Source organism: Fusarium musae, chromosome 1 (genome assembly GCF_019915245.1).
Source record: "Fusarium musae strain F31 chromosome 1, whole genome shotgun sequence".
In the NCBI taxonomy this organism is placed as follows: domain Eukaryota; kingdom Fungi; phylum Ascomycota; class Sordariomycetes; order Hypocreales; family Nectriaceae; genus Fusarium; species Fusarium musae.
Window position 1 is genome coordinate 2,244,348 of NC_058387.1, and position 25,902 is coordinate 2,270,249.

Consider the following 25,902-nt stretch of genomic DNA (forward strand, 5'->3'; position numbering starts at 1 on the left):
TGAAAATAATAGCATGGGCTTCTTCTCTATTGATATATATGTATAGGCTCTTTCACCTCGCCTTACTCCCTTGAAAATGCAGTGATGCACGCTGGCTAGTGGCCATGTCTAGCAATGCGACCGACCCAAGATGCAGTAACAAGAAACAAGAAACAAGAATGCAGAGAACACGCAGAAACGACGCAGAAAGGATATGCAAAACTCCTGTACCTGAAAATCCGATACCCCCAAAGACTGAAAGCAGACTGTCCTCCATTACTAATCACAGGTGATAATTAAAACACCGCATGCCTCGGATGGCTTGCTTGATGCATTAGGAAAAGTGCTTTCGCCTCCAAAGATCCTCTTCGGCTGCAAGTCTCGCCTTTCGTGCCTCTGCCAGGATCTCCTCCTCCGTCTTGAGAAGGATGGGAGATTCACAGCCCCTGAGACCAATAAACTTGCCCATCTTGCGTCGCTTCTCCTCGAGAGGCAGATCGGACCTCCAGGTGACTGGGCAGGGGTACTGATTTGTCCAAGGCGATGGCGTCCTCTGGTGGTAGAAGTGTGCAAGAGACTCTAGCTGCTCATCGGTGAGGAGCCAAAAGTTGAGGACCGTGGTGGGAAATGATGGATGGACAGCGCCTGTGGTGAGCTGGACAAGAGGTGCAAGTGGAAGAGCCATCTGTTCGAGCTTTCGTTGAAGATTTGGGTTCTTTGCGAGTCTTCGCTGGCCAAAGGCCCTGTGGTGCCGTGAAGGAATCTCTCCTCGCATCATTCTGGCGGTTGTTGTAAGTGGTTGACGATGGTGAGTGGCAGAAGTAGGAGAAGAAGAGAAGAAGGACAAGAGATTGAGTGTCTGGGAGGGGGGGGGCAATGATGTATCGAGTATTTGTAGTAGTGGTAGTAGTAGTAGTAGTAGTAGTCAAGAGGTCAAGACAGCCCCAATCTCTTATTCTCTGCAAGATTCACTTCTGATTAAAAAGAATTCTTGGTCTTGGTCTCTATGATCAACGATCACAAGATCATACGTGATGCGATGGTGGATTGGCTTTGGCGGGGTGGCTATCGACAAGCCAAGCGAAGCGAACCAAACCAAGCGGTCTTCTCCGTAGAGTCCGGTGAATGAATGAATGAATGAATGAATGAGTGAGTGAATGAATGAATTGATGACAACACAGACTCCTGTTTGAGTTTCGTAGTCAATTCCTTGATCTGCGAAGGAGGCCCAGCTTTTGGTTATTCAGAGGAACAGAGACGGACAGAAGAGTACCTAGAGCAGAGAGAGGGAGAGAGAGAGAGAAAGGGTGGTGGGAGGGGATATATAATAGACAAGAGGCTACCTATGCGTGCATTGGATGCATGCTACCAGCGTATAATAAGACTTGTCTACGGATAGTTGAAACAAGATCAATCATGACCTCTCTTTTCTTACTTGATTGATACCAAAGCAAGATCTCTCCCCGCCCTTTGGGTCTTTTGGGTCCTGGGTCCTTGGGTCTGGGAACTAAAAGCAAGACTAAGATCGCGAACAGCCAGTTGAAGGGTCTTTGTGACCGAAGCCGTTCGATTGGCCTTGTTTCTCCTTTGGAACAGGACAGGGCCTCACCTTACGCAGTTGAACAGCTCAGCTCGACTTGTTAGCTATCTAACTTGGCAGCTAATAACGTTTTCTAACCATCTAGGTATCTAACCCACACGCCCCCCGAACCCAAGCCTGAGGCGAGGAGAGGACCCAGACGAGATGCTGTTCTGGGTAAAGGCTTCTTTGACTGCCTGAAATCGACAAGCCTAGGGCCTTGAACCGCTTTGAGCTCCAGAGTTTGACTCTGGGTTTGGCGTGGCCTGTGAGACATGGCAAGGGAAACAGAGAGAGAACTAAGAAAGAAAGAAAGAAGAAGAAGAAAAACACACAAGAGTCTCCAACAAACAATAACTCAAAATCACTCGAACTCGACTGCGTTAAGACGCAATTGGGTTGGTCCGAACAAGAGACAGACACCAACAGCGGATGGAGTGGAATGTGACTTGGGGCCATTAGTTGGTCATGACTCAAAAGCAAGACAATGAGATACATGGCTACTACAGGATCTTTACCGCTACTCTTTTTAATTTTTTCCCCTTCTTTCTTTCTTTATTATTCCTCTCTCTATTTTTGTTCATTGTTTCATTCATTCATTCATTCATTCATTCATTCATTGGTTATAATGGCAATCCCTTGTGAGTGCTGACCTAAGCACGTAGACGTAGATAACGTAAGTGCCTATGTAGGTAGTAGGTATAGGTACTGTAGTAGCTTGGCCAACTGAGACCTTAATATAGCCGGCCCTTCACCGTTATCGTTCATTCAATTCACATGATGCTTTGTTCTATGCAGTTCCCTCCGCTCCCGGCGTCTAATCCATGCTGTCTGAGTCTCTAAGTTACCTGCATCTGCATGTCTTGGATTTTGCTGCGTTGGCTGTAACCATGACTTGACCTTTGACCCTCCACTTTCACTCCCACACACTACGTATGACTAGGTATCTCGCTCAAAGTCTCACTTGCTCTTGGTTCCCAGCCACCTCGTGTCTTAGTTCTTCAATGTCTTAGACTGACGACACCTTTTCTCTCCTCCTCCTCCTCTTCTTCTTCTTGCGGCCTATCACTAGGTCCCTCAATGGCCGACTAACCCCTCTAGCCCTCCCCTCCCCCCCGAAACAAAAACCTGTTTCCAGACGTGGTTAATCCCGTCTCATCCCCTCAAATACAAAGGACCATCCCCATTTGGCGATTGCAGTCTTCAATCTTCTCATCATGTCTCTCTTTCTCAAACTTTGTCGACCAATGCAATCGTAATTGTCCATAATCAGAGCCACTTCAGCTTGGCAATGTGGTCCGCTTTCTTCTTGCTTGCTTTGACAAATCCCAAAGCCCTCAGCTCAGCCAGCCCACGGTAAAACATCACCAGCGACCTGCGTTCGTCTGTCTCCTCCTCGCCTACAAGCGCTGAGAATGCAGCCCAGAGATCTGCCACGTTGATGAGGCTCCCGGTCTCTGTGTATAGCCGGTACAAGAGCGCCGTGGCCGGCAGAGTGGCCGGCGTTTCTCCATCGCCTGGATTGCAGCATGAACATGACAAATAGTCGTGGGGCCTCGTGAGGCTGCGTTCTAGAACTGCCCGTGGTCGAGGCACGAACACGTCTCGCGATGGGGCTCGAGAATCGTATAACCAGCTCTCCGACAACAAAAGAGAGCTGGGCCTCACAGACTGAACATGCCTGATCAATAGCCCCGTGATGTCGTCGACGGCCTGAGTAAGTTGCTTGTCTTCGTCTGTCAGCGCAGCCGAGTCTTGACTCAATTGAACTCTTTGTGCAATCACAGTTGTGCGCATCACTTTGCTCTGTCCGCTGTACTTGCTCCGTAGTGTAATCTCCTGCTCTTCTGCCCTTGATTGTAGCTCTTCCAGATTGACAAGCTGTCTTGCCAATGCATCTCGAAATTCAATGTCCGTTTGCTTCGATGCTGGACCAAGAAGCAAGCCGCTGTCTCCCTTCTGCAAGATTGATACAACCTTGCGAAGCATTACCAGCAGCTCGCTGACGTCCATACGCCGGACCGACTCAATAGCTCTCGAATCCTCGGTAATTGAAGCGCCCTCATCCAACGCTTCCGCATATGCTCTTGAGAACTCTATGTCTTGCGATTCTGTTTCTCCCAGAATCAGAAGTGACCGCAAGAATTCCTCAACAGACTCTTGACGACGCGCTAGGCTATCTTGAACTCGCGAAACGAGAAACTCGTCGTTCTCAAGCAAATCTTTGGCGTATTGCACATTATCCAAGATGCCAGATTCTACTGCCTGCTCAACATTTTCCCTGAAAGAATCAGTATGCCGAATGGCCTCGATATGCTCAGCTTGTAACGATGCGGTATGCTCGAGAACGCTGAGTGGATTCGCATAGAAATGACACATATAAGCGTACTATTATTTGTTAGCTGACATGAGACTTGTTTATGTTATCTGGTCCAAGTTCACCTTCAACGACATAGTGAACGTCTGGATGCCTGAAACCTGGTCGTGCTGACGATCAAGCAGGCTGCGGATGAGCGATGCACCCAGTACGACAGGAGCATCAGATGTTGCTACCGCTGTTTTGAAGACTGTCTCGAGAATGGCCGAGGTCTGAATTACGTCAATTTGCGCTCCATAAATTTGCTGACAGGAAGTCTTGAGTAGTCTGGCTTGGAGAAGCTCGACTGATGTGGCGATGCCAAAAAGGAGAGTAAACGGTATACGAGGGCGCCAAGAGCTTGCACACGTGTCAGCAGCAGTGAACAAAGACATCTGAGGTAGAGACGTACTTGAAGAGAATGATCAGATCCGATAATAAACTGCTGTCGAACCCTTCACTGTCTTGAAAGGCGACAAACACATGCTCTACATTTTGGGGCCTGATAAATGCATATAGTGCCTCAAGATCATAGTCGAGATACCTCCGTCCCTGTAGAGAATGAGTATTGTTCTGTCAAGACGCAGATAACTCACCTCTCGGCCGTCGCTGACTTCAAGATCATCGTCCTCATCAGTCGAGGCCTTGGCTGTGACGTCTCGAATAATCTTCTTCAAAGTGGCTTTCAGCGTCGATGCCTCTGATGACCGCAAACCAACAAACTTGCTCGATGTTGTTTGCTCAAGTGTCTCCGATAATTGTTGAAAAAGCAGATCTTGTGATGCGATATTAGGTCCTGTGATGATGAATGCTGAAGGGATTCTATCCCCACTATCCAAATATTAGGGGTTGCAGGTATATCAGGAGAACGACTCTTACGATTCTGTCACCGCGTCTTTGACAAACTCGCTGACTTCATTGAGAGTCTCGATATTTGAAGTCTTGAGTATTCTCTGATCCATGTGAGCGACATATCCGGTGAACAAGCTTCGTCCACTCACCTCGATCCGTTCATCAATCTTGGTCCAGCTCTCCTGGAACAATCTCTCCCTTAATTTGACGAGTTCGGATTTCTCAGCACCATTGAGAAGAGGCACAAAAGCTGATGAATCTTTCACCACTTCTGCAGAATCCTGGCCCTGCTTAGATCTTCTTCTCCGCTTGGCTGGCTTTTGGCGTGTCCCATCGTTTTCAGGGTCAAATATGTATGCGACCTGTTGACCAAGTTAGTGAAAGGCATTGGACAGGTTTCATGATTAGGGTCTAGACCTGATGATCCTCTTGGCTGTATGTGTCCTGGTTGGCGACTTCACGGGCCATGATCAACAGATTTATGCTGCACAAGTTATTGAAGTCTTGAAGGATGGAGAAGCTCCTGAGCCTGGATTGAGGGTGAATGGTCAACGCGTTTTGGACAGTAGATAGACATACTAACACTGTACTACGCACTGTATCCCAACAACCAGCAAGATCGTGTCACGAAGCAAGCATGATACCGAGGTTGATAGACAAGGACTGATATATACGACCTGTATGGTTCCTATACTATTCATCGCAAACAAACAAGACATTTTATATAGAATGCTTCTAATTCTTTTGTCCCATTCATCATCTGTATGCTATTGCTCCCCAAATCCTCATTCTCATATGCCTCCTCTCGGATGTCATCATCTCATTCTACAAGAGCTTGCTTCGCTTCGCTTGGCTTGCCGCCAATCCCATATGCCATCTCGACATCCATACCATGCTCGTCTCCTGTCCAAACTGGTTTATAGAAACCCACGTAAAGCGAGCCCCCTGACTCAGTATTGCTGATTTTGCCCTTTGTACAGTCCCTCCAAAAAGATGTTTCTTGCCTCCGTCACTCCTGAGATCATTATGGCTCCAGAGAGTCATGGCGCACCCCTGCCGCCAGATTTGGCAGATATTCATACAGACACTGAAAAGACGCAACGCGACGAAGTCACTTTTACCATAGTTGTGAAGAAAAGCATAAGAAAAGGTAGAAAATCGGAAGGAGAAAAAAGACCAGTGTTTGTGGATCGTAACCGTGACGCCATGAAACAAATTGCTCTAAAACCGCCGTGAGCTGACCCGTAACTTAGGCTGCAGCTTCAACAGGCTCAGGAGGAGCGACGGTCTTGTTTTTCGGTTAGCCAAGCTCGTGGCAACAGGGCTTATTTTCAACTCACCTCGTCCTTCTTCTCTTCAGACGCTGATGCTTGTGGTGTTTCCGCAATCTTCTCCTCCTCGGTCTCCCCGGGCTTCTCAGTCTTGGCTTCTTCCGTCTTTGTGGCCTCGGGTTTTGGTTCTTCAGTAGTCTCCTTGCCACTATCGTCCTTCTTGTCATCTGGCTTGGCTTCCGACTTGCCATTGACGCCGTTGGTGACATCGGGAGCAGGAGTGGCATTTTCAGTAGCCAGTAGCTGAGTCCACTGGTCCAGAAGAACCTTGGAACGGTCCTTGAAATGGAACTCGTCCTCACGGGGGATCGATTCCAATTTGAGAATAGCTTTGAGAACCTTGTTGATCTTGGTCGCACGAATGATGGACACCTCAAGATCCTTCAGATTCTCCAACATGGTGACGTATTCGGACATGTGCTCCATCTCTGATTCCTGGGGTTGCTGATCTCTGGTGAGGAGACCTCGTTGAAGCTTATGACGGAGATATAACACTTCCTTCTGTAGAGGTGTCAGTAAAACTGATCGGTTTAAATGAAAAGTTGCATTTATCTCACCTCCTTGTGATGCCTTCGCTCCTCAGGTGTCATCTTGGCCTTCTTGGTGGTCTCAGCCTTCTTATCAGACGACTTCTTGACCTTGACCTTGGCTTTGGCAGCAGATTCCTCCTTGGTCTTAGGAGTGCCATTGGCAGCCTTGGGCGTTGATGTATTGAGCTTAATCTTGGGTTTCTTGACGGATTCGGGTCGTTGTGGTGTCTGGCAGTTTTGTTAGCAAAATGAATCAGTGACACCCTGCTAGAAGAATTACACTAGCGTCATCCTCAGCCTTGCGCTTCTTGGACTTGGACTTTTCTGAAGCATCGTCGGCGTCTTCCATCTCGACGTCTTCGTCAGCAGCTTTGGCCTTGCCCTTCTTGCTCTTCTTGGGTGTCGCAGCAGCTTGCTGCTTGGCAAGCAGTTCATCTTGAAATTGCTTAAGCACGTCCTTGTAGTGTTCGATAGAGTTGTGTTCGGCGGCGAGCGAGAAAGCCTCCTTCAAGTCCTTGCGCATTTTCTCGGTGATGGTCTCTCGGGCCTTTTCAGGAGTAAGCTCTGTAAGTCCAGTATTGGGCACCCAGCCACTGTAGTCAGGTTAGCGATGATCGGAAACGGTGATGAGATGCAACTCACAATTCGTTCGTATGGAGATACATGACTGGGAAGGTTCTGTCGTTGACACGTTTGCCACCATCAGCGTATGCCTCGGTATAGGAGCCATCAGGTCGCGCAGCAGCTACAGGGCGGCTATCGACAAGAGCTTGTGGCAGCATTGATTCATCGCAAATGATGGCAGGCCAAGCGGGAAAACCCTTGAGCTTGACCAAGAAGTGGTCTCCAGGCTTGGCGTCCAAATGCGTGAGACGCGCCTTGGAGGCCTTCTTGCTCAGGCTCTTGCGGCTGCCACCGCCAGTCGACTTTCGTCTATTGTTCTTCGCCTTAGCTGAGGCAGACTCAGTGGCGGCGTTTTCGGTTGCTGTCTCACCATCGGCAGATGGAGCGGAGTTCTCGGGCTTGGTCTCCCCGGCAGCCAGGGCCTCAGTCGCGTCCTTCATTTCGGTATCTGCACCGTCTTCAGTGGGCTTTGAGTCCTCCTTTGGTGCTTCGGCCGCGTCTTTATCTTGGGCGGGCTTCTCTGAGTTTCCAGCTTCCTTGGTTTCTATTGCGCGATGTGGTCAGCATGGATCTGACAAAGGGAAGGACGCGCCTGAGCGACAGAGCACACGAGAAATCAGAGCGCGATTTCCATGGCAATGCGACCGATTGCGCAGTGAATAGCAAATGCTTCGTGATCATAACTTACCCTCAGCGGTCTTTGTATCTTCCTCGTTTGCCTCGCCATCGGCCTTTGCGGCATCGTTTCCGATCGACGATGGCTCAGTGGGCTTCTCTGCGGCAGGAACTTCCTGCGCGCCGGAAGCAGTTGCCTCAACCTCAGGCTTCTCGTTAATCTGATCGGCCATGGCAATGGCGGTGATAATGTCTTCGCTCGTCACAAGTCACAGGAGCCAGAAGAAGAATTCCAGCTCGCAAAAGATAGGCGAACGCGTAGCGGATGCTGTATTGCGCGTATCAATGGAGCGCAAGGTTCGTAGAGCGATGGCGATGATGCGTTGGTGATGGTTTGCGCAATTGATGATGATGGGCGCCTCTTCGAGTTATGCCGCGATGTTGGGGTTGACGAGGAAAAAACGCTGGTGCGAGTTGATGGGCTGGACTGGGACTGGGCCGGGCTTTGCAAGGGAAACAGAAGCACTTTCAAACGTCACCAGAGCATCGGTCACGTGACGGTCATCTGGCATTTGCGCTGCGCTGCGGGCGGCGTCATCCCCAACCCCAGGCTCTCTCCCTCTCACACACGACATCAAAGGCCCAGCGCGTAGTCGACGCTGATTCGACGCCTTGGTATACAAGACCATCGGGGGGACGCGTCCGTAGTCTCTTTTCTCACCATCTTCATTACCCAATTCCCGGCAAATGTCACGTCGTGGGCCTAGCTCTCTGTGGACGCGTTTGGCGTTGTGAACACTAACGTTAGATCTCAGCACATCGCGCCTCTTTCACACTCGTGGTGCATTAGACATCCACACAACTCGCCTTGTATCCAGACAACTCATCTCAAAAACACACACACCTCAGTCACAGTCCCGAGTTGATAGATTCGATTATTATCTCCTAAATCCGCATTCGTAGTCTTCAATAGTGTACAATGCCATCGCTGGCAATCGCCGGGGTAATTGTAATCCACAGTGAGCTTTGAGCTTTGAGCTTTGAGCTTCTACTCGTCTTCGTCCTCGTCTTCGTCCTCTTCATCGTCATCGTCATCCACATCCATGCCCTCGGCTGCTGTAACCGAAAACTCCCGCTCCTGGTCGACTCCAACATAGCTATCACTCATTAGGAACAGCTTCAGATCATGCTCACCTGGCGATGGCACAGTGTACTCGAGGCGAACGTTCAGTTCCCGCCCGATTGTCACCCGCTTGATGGCCAAGAGGCTCTTGGTCTTCTCATCGCCAACAACCAGCCACCAGTTCTCCATCTTCTTGAAGGGGTAGAATGGTGCGTGTACGGTAGAGTCATAATCACCGTCCTCCTCTTCCAAATTGCGAGCAATCTTGATGTTCAGGTAGGCCGGTTCACCTGCCCTGATCTCACCCTCGTCGAGAACCTCATGTTCAAGCTCCAGGTCAGGATACTTGTCGTTTGTGAAGTTTGCAGCCTGTGCCAATTGGTTTTGTGACAAGCCAAGTCGCTTAACAAGCTTGTTGTAATCGGCATTCTCATCCGGGTTCATGGCTTCCATGAAATCAAAGATGTCCTTGATTCTGCGAACAACATTAGCTGGCGGTCCGTCCAATCTATCAGTCAGTGCGTACCCAAACTCATTAGCCACCTTGACAACCTCCGGTGAGAAGTGAGGAATCTGTTTAAGAGGGCTATCCCGATCCCACATTCCCTGAACGATCATCTGTGACATCTCCATAGCGCTCATGGCATTGAGATGTCCCTCCGAAGACAGAATGTCGACCATGGCACTAAGAAGACTCAATACCCTCGACAGTAGGACCTCCTGGTCCTTTGCGAGATCAATTGGCAGCTGCATACGGGAGAAGTGAGACTGGAGCAAGACGAAGGATTTGAAATGAGGCGAGTCATAAACTGGCTCCGACATCTTGACAGGCACTCGGTCGTAAATGCGTCGCAACAGACCATCCTCATGACGTCGAATCTGGATTGACTCGAACTCTGTTGCTGAAGTGACGATTTCCATGATGCCTTTGAGCTTTGTGCGAGCGCTCAAAGAGAGCAGGAAAGTCTGCATCGTGATGTAGGAAATGTTGTAGTATGCCGCAATCATGGCTGCGTTTTGGGGTGCCACGGATCCGTCGTCCTCGTCAAACTCAATGATCTTGGATTCGCTCAGCTCACGGAGAGTCGTCTCAACCAAATCAGACATGTAGTTGCTGAGGCCCTCATGCGTTGTGCTTGTCAAGCTATAATAACTTGGGTTGGCAAGCAACCTTCGGTAGAAGTAGGTGAAGGTAGTCCAGTTGATCGCATCGTCGCCCGACTCGATCATCTTGGTGCTGATCTCTGTCACAAAGACATCGTGCAAGTAGTTGTGCAGATGCGACTCAACAGGAAGGGCCTCGTTTAGGAATTTCTTATAGTACTCGCGCTTGACTTGGGGCAGCATAAGGACGCCTCGGCCTCGGCCGTCCTTGGAGGGTCTAAGAGCTTTACCGAACATGTGCAGCACCTCACTGAGAGGGTAGTCGACATATCGATGCTCTCGGCCTTCAAAGTATTGTGTGCCCATGACTATCACGAGATGAGCTGTGCTGTTGAGCTCCCAGCAAACATCGCGTGAAGCAACAAGCACCTGGATAGCACCATTGTCGTAGAGATGCTTAACAATTCGCTTATCACTCTGGCTAAGAGCCTCATGGTAGTACCCAACACCATGAGAGAGGGCTTCGGCGAGTGCCTCCTCGTTGATGCGTTCGAGCAGAGGCTTCATTTGCTCCACTTCAGCATGAAGGAAACGGTCCTCATCATCGTCAGCAAAGGCTGCAGCCAACAAATCTCGGGCAGTTGCACGAGTCTGCTTGCGGCTGGGCACAAAGATCATGGCAGGCTTGTCAGGAGACATTTGTGTGATGGCCAGATACGTGGGCTTGGCCATGGCAAGCATGAGAGACGGGAAATGAGTATTTGTGAATGACTGGAGGTGAAGCTCAAGAGGGACCGGTCGAACATGTGGGCTGAAGTTATAGATGTCGTGCTTCTTTGCATCGATCCATTCACCAATGTCTCGAGCGTTCGCCAGCGATACACTCAATGCGACAATTCGCAGGGGTAATTCTGTCTGCGTGCGGATGTAATGCATACGAGAGACAATCGTCTCGTACACATAACCTTGAGAACTGCCAAGGAGATGGACCTCGTCAACGATGAACAGTTCAACTGTCTGAACGTTCTTTCGTCGCTTCCATTGTCTTGATAGCACATCCCACTGAGTTGGGGTTGCCAAGATAAGGTCTCCCTTTTCCAGCAGCTTGAGGTCTGTTGCTGTCTCACCGGTGAGCTTCACTATCTCTTTGCCGCCATGGAGATGGCTGAGCCTCTTCTGCCAATCTTGGAGGCGAGAGTCAACAAGTTCTTGGAAGGGGGCAATATACACAGCACGACCAACATCGCCCTTTGTCCAATGCCTTAGAAGAGCAAATTCGGCACAAACAGTCTTGCCGCTACCTGTGGGAGCTCCAATAAACACATTCGCGTCAGACTTGTACAGCGAGTTGAAAGTCTGTGTTTGGATTCTGTTGAACTGCTTCCATGCAGGATAGAGATCAACATAGCTTGATACCTTGAGGGCAGAAACGGGGAGAGGCTGAAGCTCAAGAAGTTCTGTATGAGGAGGGAACTTCTCAGGCAAGATCAGCTTATGAAATGGAACAGGTAGCCTGGTCTCAGCATGCATCCATCGGTCAGAGATAACCGAAACGAAGTAGTTTGGAGGCATTGGATCCGTGATAGGAACGGTGAAGTCGACAATGTGCTCATTCTGCTCCGACTCGGCGTATTCTTTGCGCAATAAAAAGGTGTCGTGGTAAAGTATGTCTTCTCCATCGCAATCCTCAACAATAATCCAAAAGCTCTCTGCGGCGCCATGGATAGTATCGTCCCACTCAAAATTAGGTGTGATGCTCAGTTCCACACGCAGCATCGATCTTGTCATAGGTTGAACTTGAGCCTGGACTTCAACTCGCGGGAACTTGTTGACCAAGCCACATACAGTACGGCCGGCTCGAGGAAGACCAAGAAGCTCACCCATACGGGGAGGATCCAGATCAAAGTAGCTGCTCCAAGACACATCAATTTTCTCGGCCTTCTGGATAACATCCCGAGGACAAGAGGGGAACTGTCGAAGAGGTGACATTGTTGGCCACATCCGCTTCTCGGCCATTTTACAGAGGTCCAAAGCAGTCTTCGCAACGGATGCCCAGCCTTTCTTCATTGCGATCTCAAAGATGGCGCGCAAGATACGGCCAGCGGATTGCGTGACGTACACCATGTCGGCCATGAGCGCGAGGCCATCGAGCTTGAGGCGCGAGATGTATGCCTGCAAAAGGACATTGATCTTAGCGTGTGGTTCCTCAATGCTCTCCTTGACAGGGATTGGGACTCGGCCCAGCAGTTTAGCCAACTCAAGCTTCTCATCCTGTCGAACTGGGATATACTTGAATTCAGCACTGAGGGCGAAGACACGGAAGAGCTCGATCGTGGTGATAGAAGGCTGGATGAGGTTGTTGTAAGTCTCCATAGAACCGAATGTGATATAGTAATGCGAAGCGATACGACCAAGCTCAGTTGACTGGAGCTTTCCAGTCTTTTCATCATACTTAATGAGATTTGACTTTCGCAGAACCATGGCGGCAGAGTGAATCAAGTCAACTCGCTTCTGCTCAAGAGCCACATCATCTTCGTACTCTGCGCCAACCTGGTAAAGTCCAGGCGAGCGAAGCATTCTAACGAAGAGGTATGTGTAGCCCAACCACTCAACGCCCTCATCACGAGTCCTTACGTTGCCAAGGACAATTTCGGCATTCAGGTTGTCCACCAGCTTGCTGACAAACTGACTCTCGATCGGAAGCTGCTGATTCAGAAGTGAGAGATAGTATTGCATTTCACTCTGTGTCGTAATGATGATGCCTTCTCCATAAGTATCGTATTGTGGTCGACCCGCACGTCCAAGCATCTGAAGGACATCTTGAGGGCTGAGCTCAACCCAACTACCCTTCTCGGGGGAGTACACCTGTGTTCCTTTGATGACAACTGTATGGGCAGGCAAGTTCACACCCCAAGCCAGCGTAGCGGTACACACCAGGACCTGGATAGCACCATGGGCAAAAAGGTTTTCAACATCTGTCCTGTCAGCTCGGCTCATACCAGCATGATGGATGCCGAAACCATATGGCAGAATATCCTTCAAGTCTTGGTCGGTTGCCTGGGAAGACGCTTCGTTGAGGACTTCACGGCTACCAGCATCGTGACGAAGGATCTGGTTGATTGTGTCTGACTCAAGAGCCTTATCGCGGATGTAGCGAGCAGTCTTGGCAGTCTCTTTTCGGGAATGCACGAAGATAAGCATCTGGTTACGGTTTGTGCCCACATGCTCGATCACCTTGTTGTAGCAGACGTCGTTCATGGTCTTTAGCTGCTTGATAGGTTTACGGTCAGTGACGCCAACAAACTCCTGTCGCAGAGGACAGGGTCGGAAAGATCCATCAAAGTGGAAGAGGCCTTTCTTCGTGTCCACTCGCAAGAAGCTCGCAACATCTTTGTAGTTGGGCAGTGTGGCAGAAAGACCAATAATTCGAACTGGCTCGCCGGTTTGTTCAGTCTTGCGGATGGTTCGGCTGACGATGCTTTCCAGTACAGGGCCACGGTCGTCATGGAGAAGGTGGATCTCGTCGATAATGATGAGGCGCACGAGGTTGGTGTAGGTCAAGTCATTGGACTTTCTGGTGATGACGTCCCATTTCTCGGGGGTTGTGACGATGATCTGCGTCTCGGCGATTTGTTGCTTGGTAAGTTGACGGTCACCTGTCAGTTCTGCGACTCGAATACCGTAAGGTTCGAGCCTACCACCCAGATTGCCGACCTGTTCCTGAACTAGAGCCTTCAAAGGAGCGATACAGACGATCTTAAAGGCGTCTAGATCGATATCGCCGGTCTCAGGGTTGCGATGTTTTCCAATCTCCCGGAGAATAGCGAGCATACCAACATTGGTTTTTCCACTACCGGTAGGAGCACAAACAAGCATGTTTCCATCATCGTCGAATGCTGAAGGATAGCACTTGGACTGGATCTTGTTCAAGGACTGGTTCTTACTAAAGGGGTTTCGTGACCACTCTGGCATATCAGAAATGGGTATCAAGACATCGCCGGGCTCATTGCGTTTCTTGGGAGTAGGGATATGAATTTCTTCATAGCCCTTGAACGTCCTCTTGGTTGAGCCTTCTGGTAGCCGGACCTTGGGGTTTGTCATAAGATGGTTTCCTTGATCGAAAACCAGATTATCGAGGTTGATGAGCTTTCGAGGCTGAAGCCCGCCGACAAGTTGGCCCTCAGCACGTTCAGCTTTGGGTCCATCTGCGGTAAAGGAAGCTGGGACATCGATATCCATCTTGATATCAATCTTGCCCCTCTTGCCCTCGGCAGTGTCTTTACCATTGAGTTCATTGAGGATCCATTGAAGACCCTCCGAGACCATTTCGCGCTCAACGTCAGCGCGCTCTTCAGGAGTCTGTGTTCGTGCTAAATTTGTAAGCCAGAAAACCTTCTCCCTGTTCTCAACAAGCTTTTGAACCAACTCATGGTGCTCGTAGTCGAACAGCTCCATGAGATCATTCTCAACATCACGTAAGGACTTTTCCTCGCCGTCCTCACCAGGTTCTCCTGACAGGATCTTCAGAGCCTCCTTTGTTTTGTCGCTTTGCTCATGAGCGTCGGGGTATAGAGTGCCGATTTGCCGTTGTAGCCAAAATGTATCGATATCTTGGGCTGGTATGCTATGCTTATCTTTCTCGTCTTGTTTGCCACCTGAAGGCGCCGAGTCGAGAATCATCTCATCCCCAACATCAGCAACAGCATCTTCTTCCTTGCCTTCAGCAGTCTCTGCCCCCTCTTTCTCTTCCTCCTCCTCTTCGTCCTCTGAAGATTCGTCACGGACTTCATGAACAAGGCCCCCTTCGTCATCCTCTTCGTCTTCATCGAACGCGACCGCGACGCCCTGGCGCTCGTCTATTTCAGCATCCTCGCCGTCGGCGCCACCCATTGCAACGTCCTCGTCCTCGTCATGGGTGTAGTAATCTGTGATCTTCTTGCCGAGGTTCACCAACTCATTAAATTCCTTGGGGTTTAGTGTGACACCCAAGATATCGTCGATTTCCCTCTTTTTATCCAGGTCTTTCATATCATCATCCTTCAGAAATTCCAGGGTGGCATCCGCTGCGCTACGAACCATGTCGTGGGGTACGTCGCCCAGAGTTTTTGCCACCAAGGTAAGGATGAGATCGAAAGTCTGTCGCGTCGCTGCTGTCCGGGGCCGGTATGTGATGCCTTCCACCAAAGTTTCGTTGGCTCCGAGGATACCTGTCGATTGAGGCGCCTCTGCCTTCCGTTTGCGCTGTTCTCGTGCCAGGATATCTTCGCCTTCTCTAAGGCTGCCTCGCTCGATCTCGGGGAGTCCAGGCTGTTTCTTCGGTTTTGGCGCGTCATCGCGTGCAACTCGAGCACCCATATCTCGAATACTCAAGCGGCCGGCCAGCGACTCTGGATCACCAGTAGCCTCATCGGTTCGTCTTGTAACGAATCGACGATCGGCCTGGAGAACCAGGTTCGACATGGCCGAGTACTTGTACTGCGACACATCTCGATTTGCGTCGGACATGATGGCTAGACTAATATTATGTTGTAATTGATAGAGAACGTCGATGTTCTCGACAAAGCTCGGGGCGCTTGGCACTTAAATAACCATGAGTTTGCCACCGACGCGCTTGATTCAGATAGATAGCCGTTGCCTGGGTACGCTGAGGTCTGCGATTGGTGCGCAGTCGTTTTTGAAAAGATTTGTAGTTGTCTCAAGGTTTGGAAGTTCAAGTCGCGATCGTAAATTTCGGATCTCAGCCTAGCAGGCTACTACGCTAGGCCGGGTTCGGATAATAGCTTGTGTGGCGCAAATGCATATGGGGCCAGAGCTTATTTCATAATTTATACTTCGTTATACTTGTAGATTTGAGTGATTATAATAAGACTATAAAGGAAATCATTTCGGCGTATAGACTCTAGCTATAATGTAAAGAGATATTTCATGATTACAATTTATTATGTAGTGACCCCGTTGTTGGTTCAGAACACTAGCCACACCTCAGCACAGTCTGAGCTGCCCATGGACTAACATATTTCGTCTATTTACTTTCACCGAGACCAGAGCAACAAACCTAAGTTAGGCCAGGGATTTCTTCACCGACAAACTATGATTCACAATGGCAAAATCTTCTGAGACCGCTGTGACATTCCAGAAGACACTTGATCCATATATCAAGCCACGGGAACAAGTGAACTACATTCGGCGAGTTTTGGCTCTTCATCTCGGAACATGTTCTCATGATGGCCCAGTCAAAAAGCCTGTGTCTTTGGCAGATCCAACTCGCGACGTAACTCTGGATTCAAGTTCGAAGGGAATCTACAGGGAGTACATTGAGGCTCTAAAGGCAAATGTTGATGCCTGTCGAAAGTACGAAGATGCTGCCCAATCTAATCTTCCCTCCTCGTCATTGGCCAAAGACCTCTCATCCAGCAATGAGCTACTGGAAGAGCAGGTCTCACTTCTGAAGCTCCAGGCGAAACAAGCGCGACTTACAGCCGTCCAAGCTCACCTGGACTCGCTCATGCAAAAGCCAGCCGCTGCTCCTGAATATCTAGACCCTGAAGATGTTTTTCATGATGCTACCAGTCTACCGAGTGTTCCAAAAGAGGTGGTGAACAGTCTTGTCGCACAGCAGAGTGTCAAGAAGACGGACCTGGCAGAACAAGTGGCACAGCTTGAAAAGACGGTCTTGAGGGCTAAACTCCTTCTGCGACGAGAGGAGCAGTTACTTCGAGAAACAAGAGCAAATGCTCAGAGCATACCGGATGTCATCAGCAATGGGATCAGACTACATGCTCTCAACACAACAAGGAATGAGCTTATCAATTGGATTGAGACAGAGTTGAGCAAGGCATCAGGGGATGAGGATGGGGATGAGGACGGCTCCAAGGGGCATAGCCAATCAATAGCGGACCAAGCGACGATAAACGACCATCTCAGCACCATCAAAGAAAAGTACGCCTCTTATCTTGCAACGAGGCGGTCCCTCCTCGCTTCTGCTGGTGGACGATTCGAGTCCTCGGCTGTTCCTGTTCTGGCACCCTCCTCCACCAAGCAACAAGTTGAGGAACCAGAACCTGCATCAAGTACCTATCTCCTGACCCCATACATCGAGACTCTCCTTGCCCTTTCCAAAAAGCAGAGGGCCATAATAACACAAAAAGCACATGTAAATACGACACTCGGGAAAGAAATCAAGGATAACTGTCAGTCGCTCAGTCACTTGGAAGAAGAAAGTCAACTGCTCCCATCTCAATCGGTGGCACCAAGGTCTCGGAGGAGGTCTGGACTGGGAGAGTTCCTTGCTTCAGACGAACGCTCAGGACTGACAGGCAAGGTACAACCTTGGGTTCTCGCTGCAGATTCGACCAAGATTACTACGCTAGAAAATGTGGCAGAGCAGATTGAGGGTGGACAGCTTGCGTTGGAAAATTCAATGCAGACTCTACAGGAGATTGACCAGCTTTTGGGTCAGGACGAGGCGGCGGAGGAAGCAGAAACACGGGCCGATACAACAGAGGATGACGTTTGGCTTGAGGCAGGTCCCAAATCCCCAAGCAAGGCGAGAAGGCATACAGAGAAGAGAATCACGGGGCCGAGAGATGCCTGGTCTATTCTGCAAGGTAACCTCGGATTAATTGGTCAGGGAGACGCAGCTCAGGATTAGAATAACAGCGACAAGTACAATAGATGTCCGGTGATATCGAGCCAGTTTAAAACGCCAACCCATTTATAACCATGACTCCGTCCCTCATCTCTTGATGCAGCACACTAGATACAGAGCCGATAGCTCACTTCCTCGACATGATGGTCGATATCCTCACTGACAGGTCGAGGATAGAGAGATGCTCATCTGCTCCATCTACTAATCGCTTGTCAACTTCTGAGAAAACCAACACGATCTTGTTTTTCTGTGCATCGGGTATTGTCTCGTCGTATGTCAAGGTTTGGTAGAGCTGTCACGGGAGTTATCAGCAGCAGTTCGGTGATACAAAGGATAAAACTTACTTGGTTGACCACTTGACCTGCGCTCCAGCCATCTGCAACTAGTTTCTCAACGACGTCCGAAATGGTCTGGTAGGAGGATCCTGACTTCTTCGGACGTATTGCTTTGACGAGATCATCGATGGTTGTGTCCGGAATGACACCAGCAATGTCCTCAACAATCTTGACTGTGACCGCCTTCTTGTCCACATCCATCACCTCCTCACCCTCACCCTCACCCTCACCCTCACCCTCACCCTCAGCCTCCTTGTCGGGGGCATTGGCGCTAACAAGTCGAGCAGCACTTTGCAAGAAAGTAATGGCTTTTCGAAGATCACCCTCGCTGCACTTGATGAGTGCATCAACAGCGCCGTCCTCGAGTGGCACGCCCTCCTTCTCTGCAATCTCCTCCAGTCGCTTCTTTGCATTGCTCTGATCGAGACTCTTGAAACGAAATTTGCTGCATCGACTAGCAAGCGGGTCGATGATTCGAGTCACATAATTGCAAATGAGACAGAATCGAGTAATCTTGCTGTATGTTTCCATGGTTCGTCGCAGTGCGCTTTGGGCATCTTGTGTCATGGAATCGGCCTCGTCGAGGATAATGATCTTGAAAGGAGGGCAAGGGTATTTGTCCTTGTAGCCGGGGGGCGGGTTGGTCAATTGCATTCGCGCAAAGTTCTTGACCTTTTCTCGGACGATAGAGATGCCACGCTCGTCGGAGGCATTGAGCTCGAGGACTCTCGATTTGATCATATCGGGACCGTATAGTTCCTTGGCGAGTGCCAGAACTGTCGAAGTTTTGCCTGTCCCGGGAGGCCCGTAAAACAGCATGTGAGGGAGCTTTGAAGTATTAGTATTGAAGCTTCTTGCACTTCAGAGCAAGGGGGTATTGTACGTTGGAGGACTGCAGTGTCCTTTGGAGCACATCAACGGTATGATCTTGAGCAGTAACATCGCTGAGTGTCTTTGGCCGGCTGGTTGTGTTAAGCCTCGAGTGGTGTATTGCATTTCGAATTTCACGTACTATTTCTCGACCCAGGGTTGAGTTCGAGCATTTGAAGGTTTATCTTGCTTCTGGTCGGCGTTACCGTTGGCTGCCGCTGCTGCCTTTCTGGCCTTGAGGTCAAAAAAGCTTGCCATCTTGATTCAATTATATACTGGCTTGTCGGACTGCCTGTGGCCGAGCTTGTAGGTGAGGGCGGAAGATACCAGCGTGCGAAATGGTGATATAAAATCACCGACTTGCGTTAATGGGAGCTAAGGAAAACCAATTTACGCGTTAAAGAAACGCGCAGCGCGTCACCATTGGCAACCACAGCCACAGCACTTCCGTAAGGCAACACCCGGCCGGGCCCACCTCTTTGAGCTCCAGGGTAAGGTACTTAGGTAGCTCCATGGGTTAATGTAAATGATCATTGTTGGCGCTCAGGATTTCAAGTGTGTATTTTATGCATTTGCTACTTACAGTTTTACATTTCTAATGGGTATTTCTGTTAGTTTTCTTTCATTCAGAAAGCAAGCAAAATAATGCCGAAATAAGAAGCCATGTTTTTGCAACATATGTACACACTCTGTATTCTCTGGCTCTTACTTAGATTTCACGCAATCAACCAAATACCTACCTACCTACTCAGACATGTCGCCCAACTTCACTGACAAGAGGGAGGGGAGAGAGAACCAGAAGAACAGATGGAGTGATTATACTTGGAAGTTGGCATTAGTTTTCACTTATCCCGTTATTTGTTAGGATACGCGGCCTTGACCAGCAAACCCATGATATATCTCAGAGACAGCTAAAGCTCGTTCCAGCAGACAACGATCCACCTTACATGGATGATTAGGAACGCTTGTCTAGGAAAATGCAAGACACTGAACATAGCTACTTGTGGTAGGAGTAGGTAGGTGCTGGATTGGTGTTTACTTGCTGTGGAAATCACAAATATTTATCCTGATTGCTGTAATAAAGGCCGTAAATAGCTGCGAAGGAGAACAAGGTGATTAATAGCAACAGCATTTCCTTGATACACAACAAACATCCCTACTCACCTTTGGTCACTTCACTGATCTTTTAGTACCTACAGTACCTACTTAGTAGGCAATAGGAGTCGTCTTTAGGTTCAGAACTAGGTAGATACGGCATTAATAGGCAGGTTAAACTTTTGTTGTCTGTTGATAGGTGGTCACTGCCAGCCCCGATGAGCTTCCCGCTTCCCCCACTTTCCTCCTACGGTCTTAATGATTGATAGCTGCTCACACAACCTACCTACCCACCTTGAGACTCCAACGTCTACCCTTACATTACCTTACTTTATACTTCACCTCACTTACCTTTACCTTAATAACTTGACAACCACCACCCAAAACTTCAAAGCATTCACACCAATAACCTCACACTTGGAAGCAACTTGTCCATGTGCGTCGCACTCTGCAGTCAGCGCCCGTCCTCAAACATCAACATTTAGACTGCAACATACGAGGCGCCATGGACCAGTCTATCATTCGCATCTCCAAGGTTCGCTGCCCCGCATTCGCTGGCATTCCCATCCCTTCGTTCACGATTCCACCTTTGAGATACTAACACTATGCCAAGGAGCTGGGTGACATCCAGAAGAACTGTGACTTGTGTATGTCGCATTTGCCAAATAGCATATACCGCGCATTCGAAAGAAGAAACTGACCGCGCGACTGCCTTTTATTACAGCGCTCGCCGTAGCATGTCGCGACATCGATGTTCGCAATGTAAAGGCCCTGATCATGGGTCCCCATGAGACTCCCTATGAATTTGGGTTTTTCGAGGTATGTCGTGAGCGCTGCATTTATCCTTGTCTACGTGAAGATAGGCTGATTCAACTCGACAGTTTGCCATTCGGTTCCACAAAGGTAAAGCCCCCCCCGTACCAGGACAAAGCTTAGTCTCATCTTCGGTGACAGAGTATCCTTCCAGATCCCCGAGTGTAATCTGTGTCACCACAAACGGGGGACGTTGTCGCTTCAACCCCAATGTATACAGCAACGGGAAAGTCTGTCTGTAAGTAATCAGACATTGCTACTTCACTATACTCATGCGCTAACACGGTCAGGTCAATTCTAGGGTATTATAATTGTGTCAAAGACTAGGCGGTTGAACTGACAATGGCTAGAACATGGCGTGGTGAGCGTGGAGAGGAGTGGTCATCTGCGCAAGGACTTGAATCAATCTTATTATCCATCCAAAGTCTCCTATCATCTAACCCATACGAAAACGAACCGGGCTTCGAGGATGCCAATGATGAAAGCGACAAGAAAAACCAAAAGGACTATATCCAAAAGGTCTGTTGCCATTTCAAATTACAGAACCCCTCTAACCCTGGTAGATTCGACACGAGACACTACGTATCAGTGTCATCCAACGTCTGGAAGGCTACCTCGGAATGGGCACCAGTGGCACCCAGTTGCACAGTCTTCCAGGAGCGAATGAGATGGACGATGATGACATTGACGAGGCTACCGTCCCCTTTGAGCCTTTTAGAGATCTGTGCAAACGCCGCTTTCTTTGGTATTACGAATCATACCTCGCTGCGATCGAAAAAGGCAAATCAGAGACCAAGCCCAACCAGCCTTTTACGAGAATGCCGTTTGAGTCGCCAGGAAACAACTCAATGGATGGGAAATTCAATTATCCCGAGCTCAGCAGCCGCCTGCATGCCATCAAGGCTGCTATCGACGCGGAGCCTGAGAAATGGGCCGCTGAGGGCCTAGAAGCTAAGAAGAAGGAGACAACTGTTGCTGTTAACCTTCAGCATCAGTTTGAGCAGGTTGTCGAAGTATTCAAGCGAGGCGACATGCCGCATGACGTTTTTCTCGAGAACGAGAACCCCTTCGTCTGGGTAATAACCTACTTCGGGCGCCCTATGACCAACCTCGACGGTGGTCTGTTCAGAATCAAAATGAACTTCAGCGTCCGTTTCCCTGAAGAGCAACCTCGTGTCAAGTTCGAGACCAAGATCTTTCACCACCACATCGCTGCAGATGGTACAGCATGCTACACTCCGAACCCTATGAAAAGGGAAGATGTACGATCCCATATTGATGCCATCTTTGCGATACTTGAAGATGACGAGCCAGCCTATGACCCACGCAAAATTGTGAACCCGGAAGCGACCAAAATGTACTGGGGAGGAAGCCCAGACGACAAGAAGAAGTACAACCGACGTCTTCGCCGATCCGTACAGCAGAGCATGGAGTCAGTACCTAATCAAGATCCTGCAGTCATTCTACGCGCAAGCTAATCGACATTTACAGGGACTTCCCAGAGTAACTCGCATGCTCCGTCAGGCTTAATACTAGGATTTTAGATGAAAACATCATGGGGCGTACTGGGCCAACATTAGGGGCATTGATCTGATTTACATGGCGTTGGGAGCCTGTGGTTTATGCTGAAATGACATGGTCTGAGGATTGGACGATTTCTTTAAAATGCAGTTGACTTGATTTGCCGTGACCAGGTTGTGATACGTGTGGCACAATCAACACAAGGCCACTAGACCTATGAGATACCAAGTCACTCTATTTCCTTGCCCCAGTGAAAAGCTATCGATTTACTTTTGATTTTGGAATACGAGACCGCAGACCTTCCTATAATGAAGATGCTTTCTTCAAACACAAGGTTGATTGAGAGGCTCAGATATTACACGGTTACCAGAATAAGTGATCGGCATAGTTGTTTGCACTCTATGAAACGCCATCCATCTATCCTCTAACGCCGATATTTGAATATAATGTATCCATTGCATCAAGATTTCCGTCAAAAGACAATGTTTCGAATCTGTGTATGCGATTTCTTTCGTAACTCATGGTGCTATCGTTTCTCATGACCTCCTACTCTTGGGCTTCTTGTTTAGACGCTCCTGGGTTGGGTTATAGGGCGCCGCCACACCTTGGTACCTCTCTTGCTTCCCTTCACCTCTGAATTCGTACATGCCGTTTGCGCCAATCGTTGCTGGTGTACCCTGGTTGGGACGCGTGACTTGTTCGTTGTGAAGTTTGTCGAGGGAGTCACCGACCACAGCGTATTGCGACCAGTTGATGGGCGGGCAGCGAACCACATTTTGCGGCTGGGGAAGATTCGTCCATGCTGGTGGCTGGGAAGCGATGCGCTGCTTGGAGGACCCTTCACCGGGGTCTTGCTGATTGCCGATGTCCTGACCACTCATCGGTGTATCTTCATCGTCGCTGTCGCTGTCGCTATCATCTGCAGGCGCGTTGATCTTGCCTGCGACAAGGTCTTTTATGAAAGCTTCAGGGTCCTGGACGGCTTCGTCTTTTGCGCGATTGAGGACCTGGATGTCGGCAGTGGCGCGCTGTCGCTGAATTTGTAGAATGGAAATCGCCGACTTGAGCGCAATGACGTCTGGGTTGGAATCAAAGGCAATTGGTTGAGGTGCAGGCGGTGGTATCGCAGCCTGGTCGGGCTGTGAATGTGTAAGGCTTGGACGACCACCGGCGTCGGAGCTTGCGGTTGCGCTTGTAGCTTCAGTCGCGGGGCGTTGGGTAGGACGCAAGGGAGGTGTGATGGGGGAAACAGGCGGTCGGGTCGGAGAAGGGGGATTATTGCTTGGAGGGTTGTCGGCGTTGATTGTGAGGGCGGGCATGATCGAGTTGCGCCGCTGGAGAAATTGCTTTTGTTGACTCTGACAAAGGTGTAAGCTCTTGCGGAAGTTGAGCGTGAGCTACCTAAGGTAGGCACCGAAGGAGAGAGCTCCGGATGACGGCGGAGGAGGAAGTGTGAATGGTCCAATAGGAACAAAGGCGTGGGACAGAGGACCGAAAATGAGGGAAGTGAGAAGAGAAGTGGACGGGACGGGATCGGGACGCTTGGTGAAAGCAGCCCAGGACATGGAACGGATGTCAGGTGTCTCAACAACCTAGGTAATCGGGCTGTCGTGACCCCTCTGAAGAAGCAGCTTATGGCGGGGTCATCAGCCAAGTCTGATTAACTAATAAGGTAAGGTAAGGAAAGGAGCGGCTTTTGGATGTAACGTCAGATGGATGCATACCTACATGTATGTACATACATAGGTAGCGGTCTATTTCTGTTGCTGAAGAATCGTGAAAGGGTTAAGCCAGTGCAACTATGCACAGATACATAATCGAGACCAAAGCGCATGAATGTGACGAGTAGGTTTGTTTTCAGGAAAGTTACTAGGGCATCGTGAGGTTTGTAAGCTGCTCAACCTCAGCCCAGCTGCCCAGTGAGCCTGTGTCTCGGTGCATCAGCAAAAGAGTGGACCACAGCGACCTTAAAACTGTGATGGATACCTTATTGATGGCTAGGATGAACCCTGTTGAGAGATCTCCATAATTAGTTAACGATCGGACAAGATCTTGCGCCAGCTCCGATGCGAGGAAGCACAGACCATCCTATAATTTGGCCATCTGAGACATTCACCTCATATTCGTTTCTCCAAAGGCACAAACACAAATGAACAGGGACAAGCCGGCTATTTTTGCTGCAGGGCACGCTTTTTTCTTTCTTTATTTCTTTCTTCAGAGGGATATGGTCTCACAGAATCAAAATGACGAGCTCTTGTCATACGTCTATATGCCTTAACAGGCTGAAATTGATTGTTATTCCCTCGAGACTAGAGAGATGTAATGTCTCAGCTATGAAGACGTGAGGAGGGAGGCGATTCTTTGGTCTTTTTGACTGTATCAGCGCATAAAAGAAAGAAGAATAGCTTTAAAGAGTTGAATAATAAGGAGGGTGTCAGAGTACCTATGGAGGTCAAATCAGAGGCCTTTCTCAGGTCAACATGGCTTGAGGTCTAAGGACGTATGTATTATCTGGTCGCTACATGTTGAGCACTTGGGCGGGCACTCGTATCTTGGCCTCTTGCCACGTTCAGCTCGATGGCTACCTAGGTAAGAATGGGTGACGTTTCTATCCCCCGGGTGCGAGCCAAGCCATCCATCCTGTTAGGTTCAACGTCGTTGAACCGAGATTTGTCGATCATTTGGTCTCGACTCCCACCCATTATACCAAGCTCCCGGAAAGCCTGTGAACACAACGGGTCTCAGACGCTCCAAAGTCAGACTTCTGGCTTGATGCTCGAGCGCCATCTCAGACTTTGTGCATTGGCGGCCTGGCGCCCAGCCAAGATGGCTTTGGCTTTGGCTTTGGCTTTGTCTTTGTGCACCGAGACACGGCATCTTCCAAGTCATCGTAAAAGACCTTACTGGTATGTAGTCAGGGGCATCGGGAATAAAAGTGGGAGACGATAAACTCTGCTCGGGACTTTGTAGAGCAGTCCGAAAATGTCTCCAGCCAACGGAGCACAACTCCGTTAGCGTCGTGCAGTAGTGAACTCTCCACTGTTAGCAAACACCATTGTGAGCTAAGTACCTAAGTAGGTACTTAGGTAGTCTATTAAGTTCGTGAATGATTTGCATAGCAAGGCTTAATTCAGCATGTGCTTCATCAAGATGATGGCTGTTGACTTTTCAAAAGCTTGACAACCTGATCGACACATCGAGTGCCATGAATACCCGCATGCCGCATAATTAATTGCTTTTTCTGTACCACTTGATCTGTGTAAGGCCCAGCCAGCCAGCCACCCAAACGTCAAGGTGAGATGCTGCAGATTTCCGGTCTGGTTAATGATCGTCAGTAGAGGCGTTTAACACTTTTGGGCCATTGAAAACGGTATCCTCGGGTTGAGAAGATAGTCTACACTTTGACGCCTTTTACTAAGACACGGCCTCGCGACAAGAACCAAATCAACAAACGGTGCCTCGGCATTTAGCACTAGCATATCATTTTCTTACAGGGAAAATTCATCTGTTGAACTCGCTGTCAAAGC

General features: G+C 49.3%; 7 protein-coding genes across 7 annotated transcripts; 2 read left to right on the forward strand and 5 right to left on the reverse strand.

Annotated features, from left to right (window-relative positions):
• Positions 1–313: 313 nt before the first annotated feature.
• Positions 314–757, reverse strand: J7337_000680 (uncharacterized protein; the record flags this gene model as incomplete). Its single annotated transcript, XM_044818428.1, has 1 exon — positions 314–757. The coding sequence occupies one exon, from the start codon at positions 755–757 to the stop codon at positions 314–316; it is 444 nt and encodes a 147-aa protein (XP_044686130.1).
• Positions 758–2,827: 2,070 nt separating this feature from the next.
• On the reverse strand, positions 2,828–8,099 carry J7337_000681 (uncharacterized protein; the record flags this gene model as incomplete). The annotated part of the gene is made up of 10 exons (XM_044818429.1): positions 2,828–3,946; positions 4,001–4,274; positions 4,327–4,466; positions 4,511–4,745; positions 4,794–5,128; positions 6,107–6,598; positions 6,655–6,855; positions 6,908–7,220; positions 7,270–7,795; positions 7,940–8,099. The coding sequence occupies 10 exons, from the start codon at positions 8,097–8,099 to the stop codon at positions 2,828–2,830; spliced, it is 3,795 nt and encodes a 1,264-aa protein (XP_044686131.1).
• An 815-nt stretch (positions 8,100–8,914) lies between these two features.
• On the reverse strand, positions 8,915–15,598 carry J7337_000682 (uncharacterized protein; the record flags this gene model as incomplete). The annotated part of the gene is made up of 1 exon (XM_044818430.1): positions 8,915–15,598. One exon carries the CDS (start codon positions 15,596–15,598, stop codon positions 8,915–8,917), a length of 6,684 nt encoding a protein of 2,227 aa, XP_044686132.1.
• Positions 15,599–16,193: 595 nt separating this feature from the next.
• On the forward strand, positions 16,194–17,744 carry J7337_000683 (uncharacterized protein; the record flags this gene model as incomplete). The annotated part of the gene is made up of 1 exon (XM_044818431.1): positions 16,194–17,744. The coding sequence occupies one exon, from the start codon at positions 16,194–16,196 to the stop codon at positions 17,742–17,744; it is 1,551 nt and encodes a 516-aa protein (XP_044686133.1).
• Positions 17,745–17,868: 124 nt separating this feature from the next.
• Positions 17,869–19,204, reverse strand: J7337_000684 (uncharacterized protein; the record flags this gene model as incomplete). The annotated part of the gene is made up of 3 exons (XM_044818432.1): positions 17,869–18,033; positions 18,086–18,904; positions 19,100–19,204. The coding sequence occupies 3 exons, from the start codon at positions 19,202–19,204 to the stop codon at positions 17,869–17,871; spliced, it is 1,089 nt and encodes a 362-aa protein (XP_044686134.1).
• Positions 19,205–20,818: 1,614 nt separating this feature from the next.
• On the forward strand, positions 20,819–22,332 carry J7337_000685 (uncharacterized protein; the record flags this gene model as incomplete). The annotated part of the gene is made up of 3 exons (XM_044818433.1): positions 20,819–20,860; positions 21,182–21,373; positions 21,418–22,332. 3 exons carry the CDS (start codon positions 20,819–20,821, stop codon positions 22,330–22,332), a joined length of 1,149 nt encoding a protein of 382 aa, XP_044686135.1.
• Positions 22,333–22,911: 579 nt separating this feature from the next.
• On the reverse strand, positions 22,912–23,694 carry J7337_000686 (uncharacterized protein; the record flags this gene model as incomplete). Its single annotated transcript, XM_044818434.1, has 1 exon — positions 22,912–23,694. One exon carries the CDS (start codon positions 23,692–23,694, stop codon positions 22,912–22,914), a length of 783 nt encoding a protein of 260 aa, XP_044686136.1.
• Positions 23,695–25,902: the final 2,208 nt, after the last annotated feature.